Here is a 24054-nt window from a genome sequence, read left to right on the forward strand (position 1 = left end):
AGTACAGGCTAACATAGGAGGACTATGGCTGACAAAGTTTTCAGATGACTGCAAACTGGGAGCCATAGTGGAAAGTACATCGGACACAGATATCCTTCAGAGGGGTCTCATGGAAACTGATAGCTGGTGCCAGAGCCATGGCCTGAAGTTAAATGCCAAAAAATGTATAGTCATTCCCTTCGGGAAAAACAAGGTAACCCCAAGCTACCATATAGGTGGCAATCCACTAAGCACAGAAGAGGTTATCAGGGACCTGGGGACCCAGGTTGACAGTGGCCTTTCTTTTGACACTCACATTGCTAAAGTGGTTAGAAAAACCTTCTACATTGCCCACCTGATCACTAAGGGATTCACATCCAGATCAAGTGAGGTCATTGTTCCCCTGTACTCTTCACTTATCAGACCACTGATCGAGTATAATGCACCATTCGGGACGTATCTCACCCGACACCTGCAGCAATTGGAGAGACCCCAAAAGTTCCTCACCAAAAGGATAAAGGGACTCCAAAATCTGTCATATGCTGCCAGACTGAAGAAACTCCAGCTCTATACAGTCGCATACCGTCTGCTCAGAGGTGACCTGTTCCTGACATACAAGGCCGTGTCCAACCCGGAATTAATGGGCATGCTCCACCTCAAAAAATCCAAATCTACCAGATCCACTAGAGCAAGCGACTTAAACCTTAGCACGGATATAAATAGGACATGCTGGAGGGATAGATTTGTCACCCAGAGACTCCCTATGTTGTGGAAAAAAATCCCGGTCCATGTGAGGCAGAGCACCTCGCTGGCTCTGTTCGAGAAATCTTGACCGGTGGATGGGAGATCGTAGGTTTACCCCGGGAATCATCTCTGTGTCACTGCTGGACAGAGGCACAACAAACTAATGGGCACAGTATTTTTTAACATAAGGGGTGGCGTAAGCCACAAAAACTCTGGGCTAGGCTTATAAATGCCTTAGGGCAGATAACCTAGTATAAACCTATGAACCTATTAATGATCATAAATTGAGAGTTGCCTGTCATGGTGGGTTAAATCTGCATGCCTTTTGTCTGTAAAGCTTTCTTGTTATACTAGTCTTGATGGCTTGGGTTGAAGGCATTGTAGAAGACAGCATGTCTGTGTTGTATCATGTCATGATACAAATTTGAAACCTGTGACGTGTAATGCTCATAATTTGTAACACGTGTAAAGTATGAACATAATGTGATTTTTGTTATATGTGAAATCAGCAAAGGTCCATGTTTTAAAAAAATATGGACAGAGTAGCCATTATGATAGAAAGTTATTGCTCCCACCTGTTATACATGACAATTCTTTTGAAATGTGTATTTATAACTTTTAGTTTACATATATACACTAATGTTTGGCAGGCTGATCTCTTATGCATTTACTTCTAATCTCCATTTAAACCTAGGTCACATTTTTCAATAAGTAATATCATTCAAATAAAACAATAAAAAACAATTGAATAGATTTTCAGAACCTCCCACCCTCTTTAACTTGCAACAAATATACAAAAATGTGTACATTTTCAAAAAAAAAATGAAATTTCCCATCCACATAGGAACAGTTGCCCCAAATCAATGGCTGCACTGACAGATATTACCTGTTCTAAAATTAAAGTTACCCATGCTAAACTGCATGTTACAGTCTGTATTCCTACTTGCACTAATTACTCTGTTCTGTTATCTATTTTGTGAAAACAGCTGGCAAGCTTTCAGGAAAAGTTAACTTTTAGCCCTAGGAAAATGTGCATTGTCTGCCTTTAAGTAAACAAACTAAATTGTACACTGCTGTAAAGCATTAGTGCTGTTGGGGAGACAACTACGTGTTAACTTATTAACTTACCACAGTTTTAAATGTCATTTATTTTTCACTTAATGGCTTGACAATGTACTTTTAAATAATAATTATACTGTACTTCATATATTTCTCTCAGCCCAGAGTGCACAGCAATCTCATGATTGATTGAGTGAACTTGCACTCAGCTTGTCTCCAAGTAAAAGCAGTTTATGATGAGAAAAAAGAGCTAGTAACTTTGCAGATGCATGAAATACTTTTTTTGACAATTTCACTTTTTGATGTTTCACTCAAAACACATAGTTCAGAGACTTCTCATGGTTAATTGCTTGCACCTGTAGACCTCTTGCCTTCCGCCAAGAGCATTTGCTAATGAAAAAATACCTAATGACTTTGCAAATACAAAAAAACTACAATTTCTATACCTTTCAGGGCCTGGATACATTACAGCCATTATCTTTAGGATATAGTGCAGTCACTGATGATACTCCCCTTACCTCACAATTAAAATACTCTTGATGGCACCCTGTACAAAACTGTTTTGCAATTTAACATCCAATGTATGTCATGAAAGAACAAAAAATGTTTTACTTACAGTTGCTTCTGTAGTACCTACATTTCCCTTCTAAACATTATTGACAAAAATGGGGCACATGCTTTGCAGTTCGCCCACCAATTTAACACAGCTAACAAAATCTTAGTCTTTCTCAGCTACATTTCACATGCTAATCCTGTATGTAATGTGATTTATGTTTTGTAGTCTTCTGACACTAGTCTGTGGTTCAAATACAAAATACTCTTGATTCTTGTAGTCAGCTCCTGTGCTTTTTTTGTCACTGAGGCATTTCCTTTGGAACAATGGGAAAGGTTTCACAGGCAGAGTGTCTCTGTGGACTTTGGTGTTTTAAGAAGAATGATAAGCAGAGGCTTCTTCTTCTTGCAGGCTCCGTTGTTGTTGGCTAAACTTTATTATCTTTTTAGCACATTCTGCATCAAAATTGGCTTTGATCCTGTAGGAAAAATATTCTGAATACAGCTGGATACAGCATCTTGAATCTCACACCTGCCTCTCTACAGTCACTGATTTATGGGATAAACGTGCTTCTGTTCTGCCTGGTGTACAGTGGATAAGCATTTTCCACAAACTCTCTATTGTCATCGTTTTTTTATACTTTTTCTTTCTGCCTATTTTGTCGGAAACAAGTCTTTTTGATGGTATGATTGCATCTTTACTAATATAGATATTTGCTTCTTTTTCATGGCCACATTTGGAGTGTATACACAATGTGCCCTTTACTCTTTCAGTTAACAAGTTACATATTTTGACTTTCATAAAATGCAGTCTGTTCCTTCCGATTTCTCTGTTACAGCATGGAATCTCAGGCTTTTTCTGTGTATGCTGTCTTCTAATTCTACTATTTTTGAAACTGCTCTTCTTGAGAAGCTTCATGCTCAGCCAGCATTTCATTTTCATCCTCTGATTTTTCCATTTTTTTTTTCAGTTCAGCTGAATAGCTACTTAAAGCTTCTTTTATTTTCCAGCCTTCTGTTAATTTACTGTGTATACTACTCCCTGAGTGAATTTGGTTTATTTTTCATCTAAATTACTAGAAGCCATTGCCATTACCAAAACAGCTGAAACTTGAACTGCTTTTTGATGAACAGCGGCAAGAATCATCCTATGTAGAGATTTCTCTTCTCCATTTGTGGATGATTTTCTGTTACTTTCTCCATATTTCTTCTTTGCTGTTATCTAGGCAGTCATACATCGCTTGATGTCTGCAGTTATTAGCATCTGCTTAAAAATAAGCCACGTTGAGTACTGCTGTAGTAAAATATTATATTTTCATTACTGCTTATTCCTTTAACCCTGTGCTTGTCTTAGAGAGATTATTTTCAGCACATATTTGAAATCCTGTACAAAAATCACATGCATCACATTCTGTAAGGAAGTTAATAGCAGAATTATTGTAAATTATGCAACTTTTCATAGCTGTTGCTATTGCTGTAGACAAATGTCAGAGTCTTCTATTCTGTTTGGTCCAGAGCAACAGACCCTGTGCAGCTTTCTTTCACACATCACAATTTGCATCCTGGCACCTGACTCTCTGTTCTAATGTCTGTGTGCCTTTGAAGTATTAATGCAAATATCAGAAATATGCCTTATTTTGTACATTACTTTAACTCCGTGTTTATGTTAGATTGTGTGTTTTCAGTACATTTATGGAATCCTGAACCAAAATCTGATGTATACTCCATAAGTATTTACTAGCATAATTTATTATACATTATGGAAATGTCCATAACCATTGCTACAGACAGATGTTAATATCTTCAATTCCCTGATGCCCAAAGTCACAGACCCCGTGTAGCCTTTTTCCACACTAGGTCATCTATATTCTAATGTCCCACATTTGATTGCTTTTGTCTAACATTGAAACAGTAATGCAGATATACTGCATTTGTACATTGCTGTAATAAAGTACTCTGTGTTCATTTCTGCTGATACCCTGAACTTTAGGTTCATGTTAGGTTATAGATTTTCAGCATGCACCTGGAAGCCTGAACCAAAATGTATTGTACTTCTTTTTATAAGAGAGTTAGCAGCAGAATTGTTATAAAATGTGTACTTTTCTATTACCAGAACAAAGTAATATATTTTTATTTCTGCTAGTACCTTTATGTTGATGTTATGTTTGTATGTTTTTACCATATTTATTGGATCCTGAACCAAAGTCTCATGTACCGTATTTCATAAGGGACCTAGCAAAATTGTACAATGTACAAATGTCTATAATAGATGCTGTAAAGAAATTTTACTGTCTGCTGTTCCCTGTGACCCAGAGTCACAGATCCTTTGTAACTCTCTTTCGCTTATCCTCATCTGTGCAGTGGTATGATACCTGATATTCTTTTCATTTTTACTGCTTCATCCAGGTTTTCACCTAATTCTTTTCACTGCACATTATCTCAGTTCAGCTGCATAATGCATCACAGTGTCATCGACCTTCAGGTTTTAGCGACTGGAATTAAATCTTTTTGCAGTTATCAGTGGTTTGGGTTGAGAATATCCCTTTAAAAAAAAACACACACACACACACTCACACACACACACACACACACACACACACACACACACACACACACACACACACACACACACACACACACGCACACATGCTGTCAGGGAAACCCACTGCTGCATTTGTGTGTGTGTTTAAAATTTTAGGGGGTTCGTAGTTGAAACAAAACTGCTGTTAAGGGAAAATTCAACATTATTTATCCAGATGGTCATGTTCTGTTGGCAGTGATACCATGAAGGAATGCTGGAGATTTTAGGTTTGAATCCCAAATGAGAACCTATCTTTTCCTTTTAGATCTATGCCTTTAATCCTGCTTGCCCCCATGCACTCCTTAATGTGGGGAGCACGCCCCCAAACTTCTATACACAATCAACAAGATCACCATATGTCTGAGAAAAGGGAATATTTAGCGAAGTGTTAGTTTTTGAATTAATATTTGCAAGTTTGGATTTTCTGTCATTTAGTCATGATATTGTGGGACTAAGAAGTCCATGCTTTGACATTCTGAATGATTACCATTTAATTGCCTTATTGCCATGTTCCTCTTGGTACTTTACTGTAAAAGAGCATTCAAAAAGCGGCCAAATAAAAGAGCACTTGTCTGAATGCTGTGCTCATATGCAGGTGCATTTTATACTGCAAACTGACTTTTATAGAGTCTGACTGCTGGCACAGTACTGAATACAAGTAAGCAGTAAAGCCAAATAGGGTGGGCATTTTAGGGAAATAATGGGCCATCCATGGGTGTTGTGAAGCCTGATGAAGAGCAAGGTGCCTTCCCTCACATGGAAGTCTTATTTCCAAAGAATACTTGCCTTGGACAGTATTGTTGCTCTTAGAAAATTGGGTCTGATTTGGGTTTGTTAATATTGTGTTGTGTATTGTATTTGTGTATGCATGGCTTGTATACTATTGCTTGTTTTGAATAAAATCAGTCCCTTATATAAATTGTGTTAATGTTTTGTTATTCCAAAGCTGACACTTTTCTTTCAGTATAACGTTAGTGTATAGCAGTTGATTGTGAGACATGTCACATCAGGAATGATGAAAGATAAAATATGCATATTTTGTTTTGTTTAAAAATTATAGTCATGTGAAATATTAAATATTTGTATTGATATAACTTTACGAACGTGTACCGATTTCATATTAATGCATTAGTTAACCTGGTAAACCCACTAGGCACAAGCTTCTTTTCAAGGGTGACCTTTGGAAGAACTCTGTGGTTAAATGTCTTGCTTGGAGTTGCACAGCAAACAAATGGAGGTGAAAGGAACCAAACTGTAAACTACATGAAGAAGCTAATCAGCACCTCATAGCTTAACCATATGAGCTGAACTGCCAGCTGCTTTTTTTTTTGTCTGGAAAAACAAAAATATTGTCTTAAATATGTTGTTATAGTCATGTTTGTGTTCAGTTGTTATATGTTGTTTCTTTCTTGTTTTAAATGTGAGGGAAGTGATCGATAACTGAAAAAGTAAAGCAAAAAGCTGCCTCATCATTTTCAGCTTAAAAAATGTAACAAACTTAGTGAACCTGTTTGTGGTATTTTTAGGGACTTTGTCTGAGGATTATCCTGCTGCCAGAGGTTTTCAATATTAGATGCATTTATTGCGCAAGATGGTTACCATCCATCCCTTTGTTTGTATGTGTCAGAAGAAAAATTCAAACGAGTCACATCTGCCTCAGGTGATGAAAAACTTCTTTATTAGCAGCTAACCAGATTACACAACATGTTGGCCAAGATGATCTCCTCTGGTCAACTTGTTTACTGACATCAACTTTTATACTGCAAACAAAACAACTTTTTGTTACATTTCTGACCGTTGCCAGTTGGCTATGGAAAACACCTGTGGTAAACGTGTTTATCATAAATCACCCCAAACCAACAGTTAGTACAGAATGCTCAAGAAGTACATAATGTTGAGTTCAACAATGGTAGCTCAAATTTTCCAGGACACACAGCCTGCTTCAGTAAATTAACTCTTACTCGGCCGTGCGTCCTTATCCCAGGCTTCACTGAGCTATAACCAAATCTCTTTATTCTGAAATGCAGAAAACGGTTATTATTCAGGTTCATAAGCAATACTGCATTTTGTTCACAGATGAGGCCCATCTTTGATAGGCATATCCCAACAAATAACATGTTCACTTTGCAAGCAAAGGAAAAAGACAAATAACAGTATGTTTTTAAAACTTTTTCTCTTAACATTTCCCCCCTGAAAACACTTTTTGTCTTTTTATTTCAGCAAAATATGGTAAAAACTAAGTTTTTCTTTGCATACATTACTTCATTGGCAAGACAAACTTTTAAACTTCAAAAACATTTGCAAAAAGTCACATTTCAATGTATTCACTTTCACCAGTCTGTTGCAATTGCTAGTACATCGTCTTCGTAACAGCAGTATCAACCAGTCTTTGTAGAAGACCTCTGATACAGGGTATACAACAACAACCACATACCACCACGATAGCCACAGCGACTCCAATAGACACCAGGATACTGCTGATGAGATGACTCCATTTTCCAAACCACGCTTGTAGAAAGTCTGTAAAGGGATTACTTACCCCAGAGTTCTCTGCCAATTCTTCGGATAACATTTCCAAACCTTTCAAAGCTGCTGGTTATAGTAAATGTAGTTGATCCAGTCCACATTCTTATTAGGTTGAATCCAGACAAAGATGGATGTAAAACCAGCTGCTATTTGGTTTATTGCTTTGTATTCATCAGGTACGCCTCTTGGTACGCCAATGCTATCGATGTAGACACCGTTATCGAAGGATTGCTTCGGTGCCTCTCTTTTTCTCCTACTCAACCACTTCGGCTTTATTACAGGTTCTCTTACAAAATTGCTTGCTGGGAAAATGTAGAATGGCAGAATTAACTTTACAAGTGCACAAGTTCCCTTCCAGGGAATCGTAAGCCTTGATCTGAGTTTGTTGTCTCCACATAACCACCATACGTCTGCTAAACTATGAGTTTGGTTTTCCAGGAATGGATTCTCATTGCCATTCACAGTAACATTGCAATAGTTCTGTCCCATATTGCCATAAATCTTCCCTGTGCCATCTCTGGAAATGCACATATACGAACGTGGATAGGAAATCACTGCAGGCGGTTTCTCAACTTTGCTTATGGCTGGAAAACGCTGAGTTTCATTTTTGCATTTATCTTCAGTTTTGTTGAAGAATAATTTTAACAGACACGTTAGGTTACCTTCACCTTGCATCAATGGGACTGTTGCTAGTTGCTGTTTACCTTCAGCACAAGAAACACAGTTCTCACGATGTGCTTCTCTGGTACTATATCTAACCCAAGATAACCATTCATTATGTTGTACGAATCCCGTCTCGAGTAACAATTGTTCTTCTTCTGTGAAGGCAAAATCTGCTTTACTTGTAGCATTTTTAAGGCTTTGTACTTTAAGTTGGAGGGTCCCCAAAGGATCAGTTCCAATTGGAAGAGACACTCTGATTCCATAAACTCCTGAATCACTTTCTTGTGGTGACACAATGGTTATAGTAATTACTTCGGTACCTTGGAAATGCACAATTTTTATTCTTTGTTGCTTGCTTTTATCTTTCTCTGGTATCACTGCACCACTTGTTTCCCATCCATTCACATCTGTTGACCATCAAACATTTGACCAGGACGTACAGTCTCTATTGCACAAGTATTTTGCACGAGTCAAGAAATTATCATTGTTCCATTTAGAACAGTCCAAAATTCCTTCTCAAAGTTTCACCTTAAACACAGTAGTAACACCTGTTTGCGCTTGCAACACCACCATTCCTTTTTCTCTTGCAACTGTTCCTTCTCGTATGGACATATTTACTTTCGCCACCAAAATCATCATCATGTAACAGTTCAAGTACCAGTTGAACATGGCCATCCTTCCTAAGGACTACCTCGCTCCGTTGATTTCTTCACTGGGTTTGAGACAAACTAACCCCTTTTGGGCTAATCCCCCTTTGTAGCCAGACTTTGCGCTCAGAGGTCCGGTGGAGTTTGACCAATATCAATGGTAGAAGGAAGAGCCTTGAGTTTTTTTTACAGTGGGTGATATGAATCCACGAAGTCCTCTCAGCGATCTTTACAGCCGTAGGTGTCGAGATTAGTACTTTGTATGGGCCTTCCCACCTGGGGGATGACCAATTCTTTCTCTTCACAATTCGGATCCACACCCAGTCCCCGGGTGCCATGCTTAACAAGGTTTCATTTCTGGAATCTGCAAAGGAGTCATTGGTTACAAGAGATTTGACATTTAGCAGCTTCTTCATATAATCCGCTAGATCCTCACCCCCCTCACGTTCCGCTGGCAACAATCCTTGCCACTGTGGGACATAATATGGTCTCCCAAACAAAAGTTCAAATGGTGTAAGTCCTTTGTAGGAAGGTGAGATTCGCATATACAGGAGTGCCAAAGGAAGGCACGCAGTCCATGATCTATGTGTTTCTGCCATCAGTTTGTGGAGCTTACTCTTCAAGACACCGTTGTGTCTTTCCACCAGTCCAGCTGACTGGGGATGGTAAGCACAATGATACTTGAGATCAATTTGAAACACTTGACCCAACTTCTGAACAATCTGGTTAACAAAATGAGACCCATTATCACTGTAAATGCGTCTTGGTAAACCAAATCGGGGAATTATTTCTGTAGTCAAAAACTTTGCTACTGTTTGTGCATTTGGGTGCTTTACTGGAAAAGCTTCTACCCATTTAGAAAAAGCATCAATAATGACTAAACAGAACCTTTTTCCCTCTGAGGGTGTCAATTCAATAAAGTCTATACAGAGTGTGTGGAATGGATATGGAGGGGTAGGGAATGCCTGCTGAGACTGTAACTCACCCCTGAGCATGATACTTTGCACATAATAAACAAGATAAACAGAATTGCTTTGCATAAGTTGAAAACCCCTTACACCAAAACACCTTAGACACTATTTGAATCATCGTCTGTACTCCTACATGGGCAGGTCCATGGTTAACCAATGCCGCATACCTAAAAAGGTTTGAGGGTAATACCATTTTGCCATCTGATGCCCTATGCAACCCATCTTGTTGAGTGATACCATATTTTACCCAACGACATTTTTCTTTCTGTGTTGTCAGTGTTTGCATTACTTTTAGTGTCTCTAAGTCTAAGAGGTGTCCGGGCTCTAAATCATTGATATGTAAAAGCAAATCATTTTCTTGAGCTGCCTTTTTTGCAGCCATATCAGCAAGTGCATTTCCCCTGGAGACAGGATCTTTTCTGTTGGTATGTGCGGAACATTTACATATCGCTATCTGAAGTGGTAGTTGCACTGCATCTAACAACTGTAAAATTAAATCTCTGTGATTTATTGGTTTGCCTGTCGCAGTAACCATTCCCCTATTCTTCCATTGTTGAGCGAAAACATGTACAGTGGAGAAAGCATATTGACTATCTGTATAAATTGTCACTTTTTTACCCTCCCCTGAGGTACAAGCTCGAGTCAAAGCCACCAACTCAGCTGCTTGTGCAGAATAAATGTTTGACCATCTTTTTGCCTCCAAAACTTCAGTTTCTGTGGTGACAGCATACCCTACTAGTGTTTTTCCTACAGTGTCCTTCTTTGCTGATCCATGTACAAACAAAACGAGATCAGAATCTATCAACGGAATATCCGTTAAATCTGGTCGGGGAAGCACTTTGTCATGAATGCTCTCTAAACAAGCGTGTGGAGTACCTTCTTCTGGGGTCGGCAAAAGTGTCGCCAGATTAAGAGTAGTACATCTTTCTATGGTCATATGAGGCTGTGTCAGCAGCACTGTCATACATGACAAATGTCGACTAGGAGATAAAAAGGTTATCTTATCTTGCAAAAGTATAGTAGCTACTGAATGTGGAACCTGCAATTGTAATGGGTGAAACAAAACTAATGATGCTGAGGCTTGGCGGCTGCCACTACAGCTTGAACGCAATGCGGCAATGCCCTTGCAACAGGATCTAATCTGGAGGAGTAGAAAGCTATCGGTCTCTGTTTATCCCCATGTACTTGTACCAGAACCGAAGTCATACATCCTCCCTTACAATCAACCATTTGTACAAACTGCTTAGAATAGTTCGGAAAACCCAAAACAGAGGATCCTGCTATCAATTGCTTAATTATATTAAATGCCTGTATTGCCTTATTTGTCCACTGTATATTATTCTTAGCTGCCATGGGAGTGTCATAGATCAGTGCGGTCAATGGCCCTACTTCCTCAGCATAGTTAGGGATACAACTTCTACAAAAATTAGTCACACCTAAAAAGGACATCATCTCCAGCTTAGTCGTGGGCATAGGTGCCTCAAGAATTGCTTGTTTTCTTTTGTTCTCCAATTGTGTACCTGCCTGTGAAATTAAATAACCCAAGTACTTTACTTGTGCTTTCCACAATTGTAGCTTTTCTTTATTTACCTTATGTCCTTGCTCAGCCAAAAAACTAAGAAGGGCAAGGGTATCCTTTTTACAACCTTCCTGGGTGGGTGAGGCCAACAAAATATCATCTACATACAACAGAACCTGGCTTCCGTCTGGGGGAACAAACTGAGCTAAATCCGCAGCCATTTCTTGTGCGAATATTGTCGGACTCTCACAATAACCCTGTGGCAATCTGGTGTAGGTGTATCTTTTACCTTGATAAGTGAATGCAAACCAAAATCTACTCTCCTTATGTAGTGGTATGGAGAAAAAAGCATTGCTTATATCTATGACAGAAAAATATCTGTTCTGAGGTAGTAAATCATTAAGTAATGTATAGGGGTCAGGGACCACCAGTGCTCTTGGGATCACAGCTGAATTAACTGCTTGTAAATCCTGAACCAACCTCCATGACCCATCCAGTTTCTTTACAGGAAACAACGGAGTATTGCAGGGCGAATCTGGGCATTCAACAAGAATTCCTACCTGTTTTAGCTGCTCAATAACTGGCTTAATTCCTTCCTCTGCTTGTTTACTTAGCGGGTATTGGTGCTTACGAGGTCTAAAACCTGACTTTGGAGTTATACAAACTTCACCTGCTGTTTTCATCAGTCCTACATCCCCTTTACCTTTTGACCATAAATCTACAGGTAAGGCACTTAACGCACTATCTTCCTCTTGAGTTAGCAGGATTTGTCATGCCATTTCTGTTTTGTCATCCCTGAGGTGCACACTTGGTTGTGCCCAAGTCACCCAATTTAATCTTTGTACCTGGATCTGTTGATCCTTCAACTGACTTTCGGACATTGTGTCCCAATTCGTTACATTTTGCGCCAAATCTACCCAATGTGTCCCCACCGCTTTAGTAATTGAAATATGTGGGCTATAACCTGAGCGATATAAAGTACTCATTTCTTTGGTCAAAGTACAGGTCACTACTGTATTACCTTGCTTATCCCAAAACAAATCATTCAAAATTATCCTTGCACGTTTGTGCTTAAAGAATTCTTTTTCAAATTCTTTATCCGGACCAGGGGCCTTTCTGTAGAACATTGTACAATGCAAGTGCGCCGCAACCTGCGGTGACCTGCTCCTAGATTTACTTAAAGCTAGGTTGATCAAATCTGTATCAACCCTCCCCGACCCGTTTGAAATCAAGTCCTGGCTATACCAGTAAAACAAGTCTTGTACTCCCTGTACCACCAAGCCGTCCGCTAACCTTTTCGTCTCAATGCCTTTAGGTGTGGGAATTGCCGCTATTCCAAACAAATGCATCAAATCTCTTCCCAGCAAATTAACTGGACAAACTTTCGATATAATTACCCTACACCTAACAGTTTGGTTTGTTTGCGGATCTGTGAACAAAAGTGGACGAGACAGTGGTTCCTTATTGTTAAGAGAAAAAGTTTTAAAACATACTGTTATTTGTCTCTTTCTCCCATCTAGCAAAATGAATATGCTATTTGCTGAAGTGTTGGTAAGAAAAGGTCATTGAACCATGTTTATTAAAGATGGGCTTTATCTATGATAGATGTAGTTTGCTTATGAACTTGAATAACATCTGTTTTCTATACTTCTGAATAAAGAAAGCTAACTGCAGTTAAATGAAAGCTTGGTAAAAGGGACGGCTGAGTAAGAGTTAATTTACTGAGGCAAGCTGTGTGTCCTGGAAAATTCCAGCTACCACTGTTGAACTAAGTATTCTGTACCTTTTTGAACATTCTGTACTAACTGTGGTTTTGAGATAAACATTCTACGCTAGCTGTGGTTTTGAGGTAAAACATTCTTTTCTGAGGTAATTTGTGATATCCTAGATGTTTTTCATAGCCAACTGTCAACTGTTAGAAATGTAACAAAAGCTATTTTGGCTGGTAACAGGAAAGTATAAAAGTTGATGTCAGTAAACAAACTGATCAGATTGAGATCATCTTGGCCAACATGTTGCTGTAATCTGGTTAGCAGTTAATAAAGGAAACTTTCATCACCTGAGGCAGATGTGACTCGCTTGAATTTTTCTTCTGACACTTATAGATTTTCCTGTTTGCCACTTTCACAAGGACAAACTCATATGTTTCGCAGTTCGGAGGCAGAACTGCTGGACCCAAAAGTGTACGTGATGCACCTGAATCACATAAAAACTCCACTTTCTGTCCCTCAACCAAAAACTCTATCATGGGTTTTTGATCTAGATGCATAGCAATACCCAAATTTTCCAGGTTTATGACTTCACAGTCACAATCCCGCCCTTCCTTCGGAGTGTTCTGACATTCATCGCAGAGAGTGTCTGCCTCATCATCATCACAATCATTCTCACTTTCTTCTTCTCTACAATAATCACAATAATGAATTTGGCGCCTTCCTTTACAATCATATAGTCATGCGGAGCTCTTGTTCGTAAGCTGTGGGGGGTGTTGCCACTCTTCACAGTCGGCAGGAAAGTGCCCACGTCTACCGCACTTAAAACATTTTCCACGTTTTAACCTCCCCACATTTTCCTCTGAATGTCCACCTGGTTTATTTAACGTGTCCTATTTCGGGCCCCCACGTTTTTTTACACCACCACGGCGCCCTTGCCCCGTTTGGTCCTGTACCAAGAATATACCACCATCATCCCCTACTGCTAACACTTGTACTTTCTTTTTCTTTTTTAAATTGAAATGTCGCTCAGCATGTCGTGCATATTCAAACAAAGGTTGCAGTCTACATGTTCTATGATCTGCCATATGCTTAGTTATAAAACTACTTATTGGAGCCCTACAACCCTTAAGAAAAACATTTTTCAATTGCTGTTCATACAGACTATCATTGGTCTGATCCTGCGGAATCATCATTCCACAATGGTTATTGAACACTTCTGTCAATCTTACAATATAGTGATCTACAGATTCATCATAATTTTGGATGCACTGATTTATTACTGTCCAATCTGCTCTTGGACGCCACTTATCAGAAATTCTCTTTAACAGATCAGTGACTCGTGTGTCTAACACCCCAGAATTATGCTTTAATGTAGTGCTGTCATCTGCCTTACATGTCCAAGTACCACAAACTAAGTGCCAATCTGGACCCAGGATTTGTCGCACTACTTGTTCTACTTCCAAACCATTTAGATGATAACTTAAACGCATACCAACTATGTCCTCAGAAAACTTTTGAAAATTAACCTTGGGATGAGGAATACCATCTGTAGCTCGTGTTATATCCTCTCTAGCCCAGGGACGATAAACTAAAATAGTTGGCTCTTGTCCAACATCCCCTGCTTGTGGGTTTGCAACTTGTATTAAGGGAAGAGCTTCTGAGTAGTCAGAAAGTTTAATGGCCCAACGTCCTTGTCCTGCTGGTCCTGACCTTAACTGCATAGGTTGGTCTACCTGTTGCAAAGCAACCTTGGGTACTACGGGAATTTGCGGGTAAATTGGACGGGTCACAACATATCCTTGAGCAGCCAATAACCCACCCTGCTGTACAGATCCCACATCTTCAGGCTGATATTGAGGAGGTTCCGCCGGTACGGCAGCAGCAATTTCCCCATACGGTAGGGAAGTTGCCTGCCTTTGTACCGCACAAACTGTATGCTCATCCTCCTTATCTAAAAATAAAGCTACTTTTCCACTTGGCACCAGTGATCCCTTTTGATTCATTTTTTTCTTTTTCCTGGCACTGTTTTTCTTTTATTTGCCTCTTCTAACCATTTCTGTGCTTGGGGAAATCCCAATTGTCTTTGCTTTTTAGTTCTAGTTCCTGCATCTCTTTTCAAATCTCTAACCAATTTTGCACAGGCATTCTTATTCAGGGTACCATCAAAATCATATTTCAACTTCCACTTTTTCAAAAATTTAACATTATTTTTGTTTAAACCTTTCATATACTTAGCATCAACATTTAAACAGACATCACTCTCACACTTTCAGCAACTCGAACCCATGTTTCCCCTAGATTTCTTATTTTAGGACTGTATCAAAGTTATTTTACAGGGCTTATTATAAAATGGGGCTATCTTAACGGGTGATCCTAACAAAATAATCTTAACAAGTAATCCTACCCACCCTTAACTAAAATAAAACCCTTGTCAACAAGATTAAATTAATTAAAAGAAAATTTAGTTTTCATCCTACCTGAACCAGATGAGACTCCGTTTCCCCTTTTCGTTCAGAAACCGTCCCTCAGATAGGGATCAGAGAGCGTCCGGCCTCCTCTCAACAACAAATCAGTCGGAGGGCTTTCAGTCGAGGGAATCTTAAGATGAGGAACCCTCACCTGCACAGGTGTTTCAGTCTCTCTATCGGTCTGGTCCGTATCTTCGTAGAGGTGATGAAAAACTTCTTTATTAGCAGCTAACCAGATTACACAACATGTTGGCCAAGATGATCTCCTCTGGTCAACTTGTTTACTGACATCAACTTTTATACTGCAAGCAAAACAACATTTTGTTACTTTTCTGACCGTTGACAGTTGGCTATGGAAAACACCTGTGGTAAACATGTTTATCATAAATCACCTCAAACCAACAGTTAGTACAGAATGCTCAAGAAGTACAGAATGTTCAGTTCAACAATGGTAGCTCAAATTTTCCAGGACACACAGCCTGCTTCAGTAAATTAACACTTACTCAGCCGTGCGTCCTTATCCCAGGCTTCACTGAGCTATAACCAAATCTCTGTATTCAGAAAACAGTTATTATTCAGGTTCATAAGCAATGCTGCATTTTGTTCACAGATGAGGCCCATCTTTGATAGGCATATCCCAACAAATAACATGTTCACTTTGCAAGCAAAGGAAAAAGACAAATAACAGTATGTTTTTAAAACTTTTTCTCTTAACAGTATGGGCAATATTTTGTCAGTTGGATGGGTTCCCTGCATCTCACAGACTGTGTTATCCCAAATGGATGTCATCCTTCCCTTGTTACTATTTTCCACAGCAGTAGCTGTCATGTTGCAACCTTGGTTCTATATTGTTTTGATCTGGGTATGTAAGAATGTTGAACAAGAACTGGAGAAGATAGGAAGGTCTTGGGGGTAGTCATAGAATATTAGGAAAAAAGCTGTTTCCAGAGCATGGTAACAAGCCCTATGATTATTCTTTTTCCAGAGTATCATGTCATAGATCCAGTGTTATAGTACTTACCTCCTGTAATAACTGTTCTGTGTACCATTGTGCTGTGGAGTGTATCAAATTGTTTGTAGGGGTGGTCTTTCTAGAGTTGTTTAAACAGTTTTAGAGGTTGTTTTACAATTCACTGCTAACAGCTGTTCAGTATTGATAAGTTTGCTTATTTCCCCTCACCCAAGATCTCCATGAAGTTGTGTCTGAAGTCTCAACAGGCTCTGCACTTACAGAAACTACCTTACCAGCTAATCCTGTGGAGATTGAAATTGAAACTCCAGAGCAGGCAAAAAAGAGAGAAAAAAGGTAAAAGTAAAGTTGTTTTTTTCTTAACATTTTTAACAAAATAAAAAAAATTGTATAAGAAAAATGTTGATATATATATATATATATATATATATATATATATATATATATATATATATTAGTTTGTAATATGTACTTCATGCATATCTGTGAGTGTGTTTTGGTGTTTTGTAGAGACAGGGTGAGATGCATATATGATTTACTATCAATATGCTGTGATTAGGTTCAGCGAACATAGAATGTCAAACAACAGTTGGCTGACTTTCGTGTTGCCGACCTATTTGCATTCGAGTCCCCGGTTCAACAAATGCACTGCATTTGCACATGTGCATTCACTCTTAGGACTAAAGATTGCAGTGCATGTGGATCGAGAAATTTACATTTTATTCCCCACTGTAGTGTGATCCCAGAGTTGGAATATATAATTTGCAGGAGGCCCCCTGCAAAAACAGGCACTTTTGTGTTCTGCAGTACATATGTACTACTCAGAAGTACAACATCTGTTGCTGTTCTGAAAGGTGCAGGGGAAGGCATATAAAAAACAAAAAGATACTGTGAAAGGAACAAGTTTAATCCACCAATGTAAGCGCTTTTGTTCAACTACAATTTTGAACTTCTTCAGACAAATTTACTTTCTAAGACCTCCCCCATTTATACAAATTTAAAATCACATGATCACAGATCATCATATGACAAAAACAATTTCAAAGCTATACATAATACTACTACAAAAATACTTTGTTTAAAAATGCACCTATAATCACTTTTATATACTAAATATGTCCATTATATAAGTTTTAAAGCTTGCTAATAATAGGGTTATGAAACCCGAAAAAGGTGGGGGGTATATTTGTTTATGAATAATGAAGATTATAAGGACAAAATGTTGGCATTGTTGAATACTGATACTTATGAATTGGTATCAATTAATGTAAGGCATATGAAGAGTTGTATAAAAGGTTGGACACTAAGGAGGGAGAAAAGGACCTGTACCGATTGGCTAGACAGAGGGACCGAGCTAGTAAAGATGTGCAGCAGGTAAGGGTGATAAAGGATAATGAGGGAAACGTACTCACAAGCAAGGAGAGTATGTTGAGCAGATGGAAACAGTACTTTGAGGGGTTGATGAATGAAGAGAATGAGAGGGAGAGGAGGTTAGATGATATGCGGATAGTGAATCATGAAGTGCAGTGGATTAGCAAGGAGGAAGTAAAGATAACTATGAAGAGGATGAAGAATGGAAAGGCTGTTGGTCCAGATGACATACCTGTGGAAGCATGGAGGTGTTTAGGTGAAATGGCAGTGGCGTTTTTAACTAGATTGTTTAATGAAATCTTGGAAAGTGAGAGGATGCCTGAGGAATGGAGAAAAATTGTTTTGGTACCGATTTTTAAGAATAAGGGTGATGTGCAGAGCTGTAGTAACTACAGAGGGATTAAACTGATCAGTCACAGCATGAAGTTATGGGAAAGAGTAGTGGAAGCTAGGTTAAGAAGGGAGGTGATGATTAGTAATCAGCAGTATGGTTTCATGCCAGGAAAGTTTGCTCTGAGAGTGTTGATGGAGAAGTACAGAGAAGGTCAGAAGGAGTTGCATTGTGTCTTTGTGGATTTAGAGAAAACATATGACAGGGTGCCTAGAGAGGAGTTGTGGTATTGTATGAGGAAGTCTGGAGTGTCAGAGAAGTATGTAAGAGTGGTACAAGATATGTACGAGGGTAGTGTGACAGCGGTGAGGTTTGCGGTGGGAGTGATGGATGCATTTAAGGTGGAGGTGGGATTACATCAAGGATCAGCTCTGAGCCCTTTCTTATTTGCAATGGTGATAGACAGGTTGACAGACAAGATCAGACAGGAGTCGCCGTGGACTATGATGTTTGCAGATGACATTGTGACCTGTAGTGAGAGTAGGGAACAGGTGAAGGAGACCCTGGAGAGCTGGAGATATGCTCTAGAGAGAAGATGAATGAAGGTCAGCAGGACTAAGACAGAATATATGTGTGCGAATGAGAGGGAGGACAGAGGAATGGTGAGGATGCAGGGAGTAGAGGTGGTGAAGGTGAATGAGTTTAAGTACTTGGGATCAGCAGTTCAGAGTAATGGTGAGTGTGGAAGAGAGGTGAAGAAGAGAGTACAGGCAGGATGGAGTGGGTGGAGAAGAGTGTCAGGAGTGATTTGTGACAGACGAGTACCAGTAAGAGTGAAAGGGAAGGTCTACAAGAGGGTAGTGAGACCAGCTATGTTATACGGGTTGGAGACAGTGGCATTGACAAAAAAGGCAGGAGTCAGAGCTTGACGTGGAAGAGTTGAAGATGTTAAGATTTGCACTGGGTGTGACGAGGATGGACAGGATTAGGAATAAGTATATTAGAGGGTCAGCCCAGGTTGGAAGGTTTGGAGACAAAGCCAGAGAGAGACAAGATTATGTTGGGTTGGACATGTGCTGAGGAGGGATGCTGAGTATATTGGGAAAAAGATGCTAAGGATGAAGCTGCCAGGTAACAGGAAAAGAGGAAGGCCTAAGATCAGGTTTATGGATGTGGTGAAAGAGGACATGCAGGTGGTTGGTGTGACAGAGCAAGATGCAGAGGACAGGAAGAAATGGAAACAGTTGATCTGCTGTGGCGGCCCCTAATGGGAGCAGCCGAAAGAAGAAGAAGCTCAATTAATGAAAAGAATGGGGCTTATAAAAAAAAATAACAATGTTTATTAAAGACTTTACTAACGGTCAAATTGATATTGACATGTATCATTATTTAATGATTCCTGCCCTGATTACCCCATGATTTTTTTTGTAAAGATTCCTGGCCATTTTTAGAAGCTTGAAATCAACAGGACTTTCTTGAGAATTTTAATTTTCTAACAGTAGATGTAAAAGATCTCTATACTGTGATCCCACACAAATTAGGGCTAGATTGGATAATTGACTTTCTCCTTAGTAAAGGCACACCCACCATGGATTTGAGATTAATTGAGGATCTGCTAGACATAATATTGATGAACAATTATTTCATGTTTGAGAATTTAATTTATGATCAGAAAAAGGGTGTAGCCATGGGTTCACCATGTGGCGTGTGTTTCGTAAATATAGTTATGGCAACTTGGGAAAAGGAGAAAATATTTTTGAATGATGTATTGAAACAGAAAATATTTTTTTATACCCGTTTCCTGGATGGCATCTTCATGATAATTAAGGGGGATCAAAAAGATGCCATTGATCTGGTACAGATAATTAATAATAGTACCATTTTTTTGATTTCTCTTTTACTTTTAATGAGGAAAAAATAGTATTCTTAGATGTAGAATTGCGTAAAAATAGGGTAATTGAATGTTATATGACTAAAAATTATAGGAAGGAAACGTATTCTAATTCCCCTTTTTATATTTTAAATGTAGTCACTCAATATATCAAAAACGCTCCGTAGTTAAGGGTCAGTTAGTACGGGTTGCCAGGATGATGACTTTAGAGGAAGAATTCTTAGAAGAATGTTTGAACTTGAAGAATATGTTCCTGAAACGAGCTTACCCTTTGTATTTAGCTGAATAACTAATAGAAGAAGTGTAAATGAAAAGAGCTAGGGGTTATTTTAAACCTATTTTCAGTCAAAAGGTTAGAATAGATAGCATACCTACAGGCCCCCAAGGGGATAAAAGTGGGTATAATAGAAAAATGGGGGTAAGTTATATAACCACCTATCCTCTGGATGCTAATTTACTAAGGAATATCTTGGAGAAAAATTGGTGGGTATTAATGGAAGATACCTATGTTAAAAAGAAAGTTGAAAATTTCCCAAAAATAGTTTATAGGAGGGAATTAAACTTAAAGAATATTTTAGAAAAAGGAAGTAATACTAGTAGTAGAAATCCTGGGATGTATAGATGTGAATCATGCCCATACTGTCAATTTATTGATATCGGACAAGATTATACAGTTAGGGATAAAACATTTACCACTTATAAGTTTGATTGTAATACAAAGACAGTAGTTGATTTAACAAAATGCCAAAAATGCCCAAGTTTCTATACAGGAAAAACTGAAAGTAAACTGAGGGAATGAATATAAGAACACCACCAAAAGCACTCAAATCTGTTTCTTTGAGCTCAGCACTTGTTCAGAATTTGTTGTAAGCACTAAATAAGCTACAAATTACTACAGCACTCAATTTTCCTCACTTGTCTAGAGGAAAACAGTTTTTAGTACTTAATAAATAAGCATCTATCCAGGCATATCTAAGGGTCAGCTCCCGGTGTTTTCTCCTGTCTACCTGATGAATCTGGGCATCATGGGGCAATGCAGCAATTGCTTCATGTACACAGACAACCCTCCTGGAGGAGCTCTCCAATCTTGTAGACCAGGCAGGTATGACCCTAGCCCTGAGTAGCATCCTGCCATTACCCAGAATGATGGCACAGTACAAGGACAAAATGATTGACTTCAACAATTGGCTAAGCTTCTCTTGTCATTCTAAGGGGATCCAGTATCTGTCTGCCTGGGATGACATGATCGACAGACCACAATGCTTTGCCAGAGATGGCCTGCACCTGTCGCCCTTGGAATTCCGCATACTGGCTAAGGTTCAAATGACAAATTCACAACCGTAACAGGTACAAGCAAGCAAAATCTGAGGGTAATGCTACTCAGTGCTAGAAGTCTAAACCTCAAAATGCATTCACTCGAGACACTGCTTAAAATGGAGAACATCGACATCTGTGCAGTGACAGAGACCCTGGTTCAAGGCTCCAGAGAGCACCACACCTTTCGACCACCTAACCTGGACCGAAACACTAAAGGTGGAGGTGTGTCCATATTCATTAAGGATATCCACGCCTCCAGGCTAGTTGCTCAGCATAATGCATCCGAGATTGTCCAAGTGCAACTAACTCTGGGCAAGACCGCAATCCAAATTTTAACTTGCTACAGATCCCCCACCATGCCTCAGGATTCCCACTCATTTCTTGATACATTGGAAAATATTAGGGTACAACCCAACACCCTAATAATGGGCGATTTCAACTACCCCACCATTAACTGGGAAAACTACTTATGTACCAACTCTTTTGCTCAATATTTTCCGGAATTCATAAATTCCAGTGCCTTGGATCAGCTTATCCACACCCCCACCAGAGGCAGCAGTATCCTAGACCTGGTCATTACCAACATGGGCGACTGGTGTTCCACACCAGAGGTCAGTTCCTCGTTGGTCAGATCCGGCCACAAGCCTAGACATCCACATCCAGCCCCCACCCCCCATTAGGGAAACCACCTTAAAAAATTTCTCCAAAGCCAACTTCACGCTTCTTAAGACAGAAGTAGCAAACTTCACGACACCCGTGCATATAGACAATAGAGGTATGACTGCTGAATCCTACACAAATGCACTTTATAAGTACTTACACAAGTGCTATCCCTAACAGAACCCAGATGCTATCCTCCAAAAAAAGGAAGCCAGTCTGGTGATCCCTTGCCATAAACAAACTCTACAACAGAAGAAAGAAACTGTTGCAGAAAAAAGTAAAATCCCATGACTGGAAGAACTCCCTGGTCAGCCTCAGTAAGAAGCTGAGATCCCTCATAAAATCCTCCAAAGCTAGATATGAAAACAAAATCGCCACTGATTCTAAAGACAGCCACAAAGCATTCTATAACTGTGTCAAGATTCTCAATGGCAATACTCAGATCTGCTCTGAGTTACAGCACAATGGCACTAACTATACAGAACCAATTGATATTGCCAGCATCCTGGCAGATAGGTTCAGTGCTAACTTTACCCCCTCCTCACCCCCCCTAAAGGACCCATCTTTATACCGGAAGAATGCAGAGTTCCTGTAATCATGGCTGCACAGGTAAAAAACACACTCTCCAAAGCCAAGAACACAGCATCCATGGGACCTGACAACATCACAGGCTGCATTCTACATGAACTACACAATGAACTGGCACCCCACCTAAGCACCATGTTCATTCATAGCCGCACCTCAGACTTTGTGCCCACTGAATGGCTCACAGCAACGGTTATCCCACTCCACAAAGGGGGAGCCACCATGGACCCTGGGAACTACCGCCCCATTAGCTTAACGAGCCTGGTCTGCAAGGCCATGGAACGTATCCTCATAGAACTTATAAACAAAGACATTGGTAATCTCCAAACTCTGGACCTCACCCAGTTCGGGTTTGTAAAAGGCAGATCATGTCTCTTAAACCTGATTTGACTTCTTGAAGCAGTCACCAAAGCCGTAGACAAGGGTAAGGTGGTTCACACAGCCTATCTTGATCTTGCCAAGGCTTTTGACACCATCCCCCACTCTGGAGTTGTAGATAGCTAGGTATAAAACCCTATGTCACAAGATGGGTTGCCAACTAACTCACTGACAGAACCCACACTATGAAAGTAGCAGACTCCAAATCCAACTTCAGACCAGTGACAAGTGGAGTACCACAAGGTTCATTCCTGGGTCCTCTTCTGTTTGGTATCTACCAAACACAGAAGGTCTTTGACTAACGAAGTTCGCAGATGACTGTAAACTAGGAGCCATAATTGAAACTCCTAGCAATGTGGACATCATGCTAAAGGGCCTCACTGAGACAGATGCCTGGTTTCAAAGCCATGGCCTCAAGCTCAATGCCAAAAAGTGCATTATCATCCCCTTTGGTAAAAACTCTGTACCCATGAGCTACCACATAGGTGGTAGTCTACTTAACACCAAAAGTGTGATAAGAGACCTTGGAACACAGGTGGACAGTAGTCTCTCCTTTGATAATCACATTGCCACAGTAGTCAGGAAATCCTTCTACATGGCACGCCTTATCACAAAAGTTTTCTCATCCAGGAAAAAAGAGGTCATTGTTCCCCTCTACTCATCACTCATTAGACCCATTATAGAGTACAGTGCCCCTTTTGGTATGTACCTCGCAAGACATTACAACTGGAAAGGCCACAGAAATAGCTCACAAAGAGGATTACTGGCCTCAAACAGATGCCCTACGCAGACCGTCTCAAAAACCTCCAGCTTTACTCCGTTGCATATCGCCTACTCAGAGGCGATCTCTGCCTAACATGCAAAGCTATGTCAAACCCAGAGCTGTTGGACATGCTCCACTTATAGAAATCCCATTCCCTCCGAGCTACACGCTCTAGGGACCTAAAACTTGTCACCACAATAAACAGAACATGCTGGAGGGATAGATTCCTGTCTCAGAGACTTCCCATATTCTGGAACAAACTACCTGTCTGTATCAAACAAAGATCCTCATTAGCACTCTTCAAGAAAAATCTTAATGATTGGATGGGAAATAGGAAATTCAACCTGGGGATCACCTCTGTGGCTCT

At 39.7% G+C, this 24054-nt stretch overlaps 1 protein-coding gene across 1 annotated transcript in view; it reads left to right on the forward strand.

Moving 5' to 3' along the window:
* XPC (XPC complex subunit, DNA damage recognition and repair factor) overlaps positions 1 to 24054 on the forward strand; it is a 1641424-nt gene that overhangs the window by 667637 nt on the left and 949733 nt on the right. Inside the window, exon 4 of the mRNA XM_044078598.1 lies at positions 16607 to 16727. Coding sequence (XP_043934533.1) covers positions 16607 to 16727 — 121 coding nt within the window. The remainder of the gene's footprint in view (positions 1 to 16606; positions 16728 to 24054) is intronic.

Source organism: Protopterus annectens, chromosome 7.part1 (genome assembly GCF_019279795.1).
Source record: "Protopterus annectens isolate FY-2018-M chromosome 7.part1, PAN1.0, whole genome shotgun sequence".
In the NCBI taxonomy this organism is placed as follows: domain Eukaryota; kingdom Metazoa; phylum Chordata; order Ceratodontiformes; family Protopteridae; genus Protopterus; species Protopterus annectens.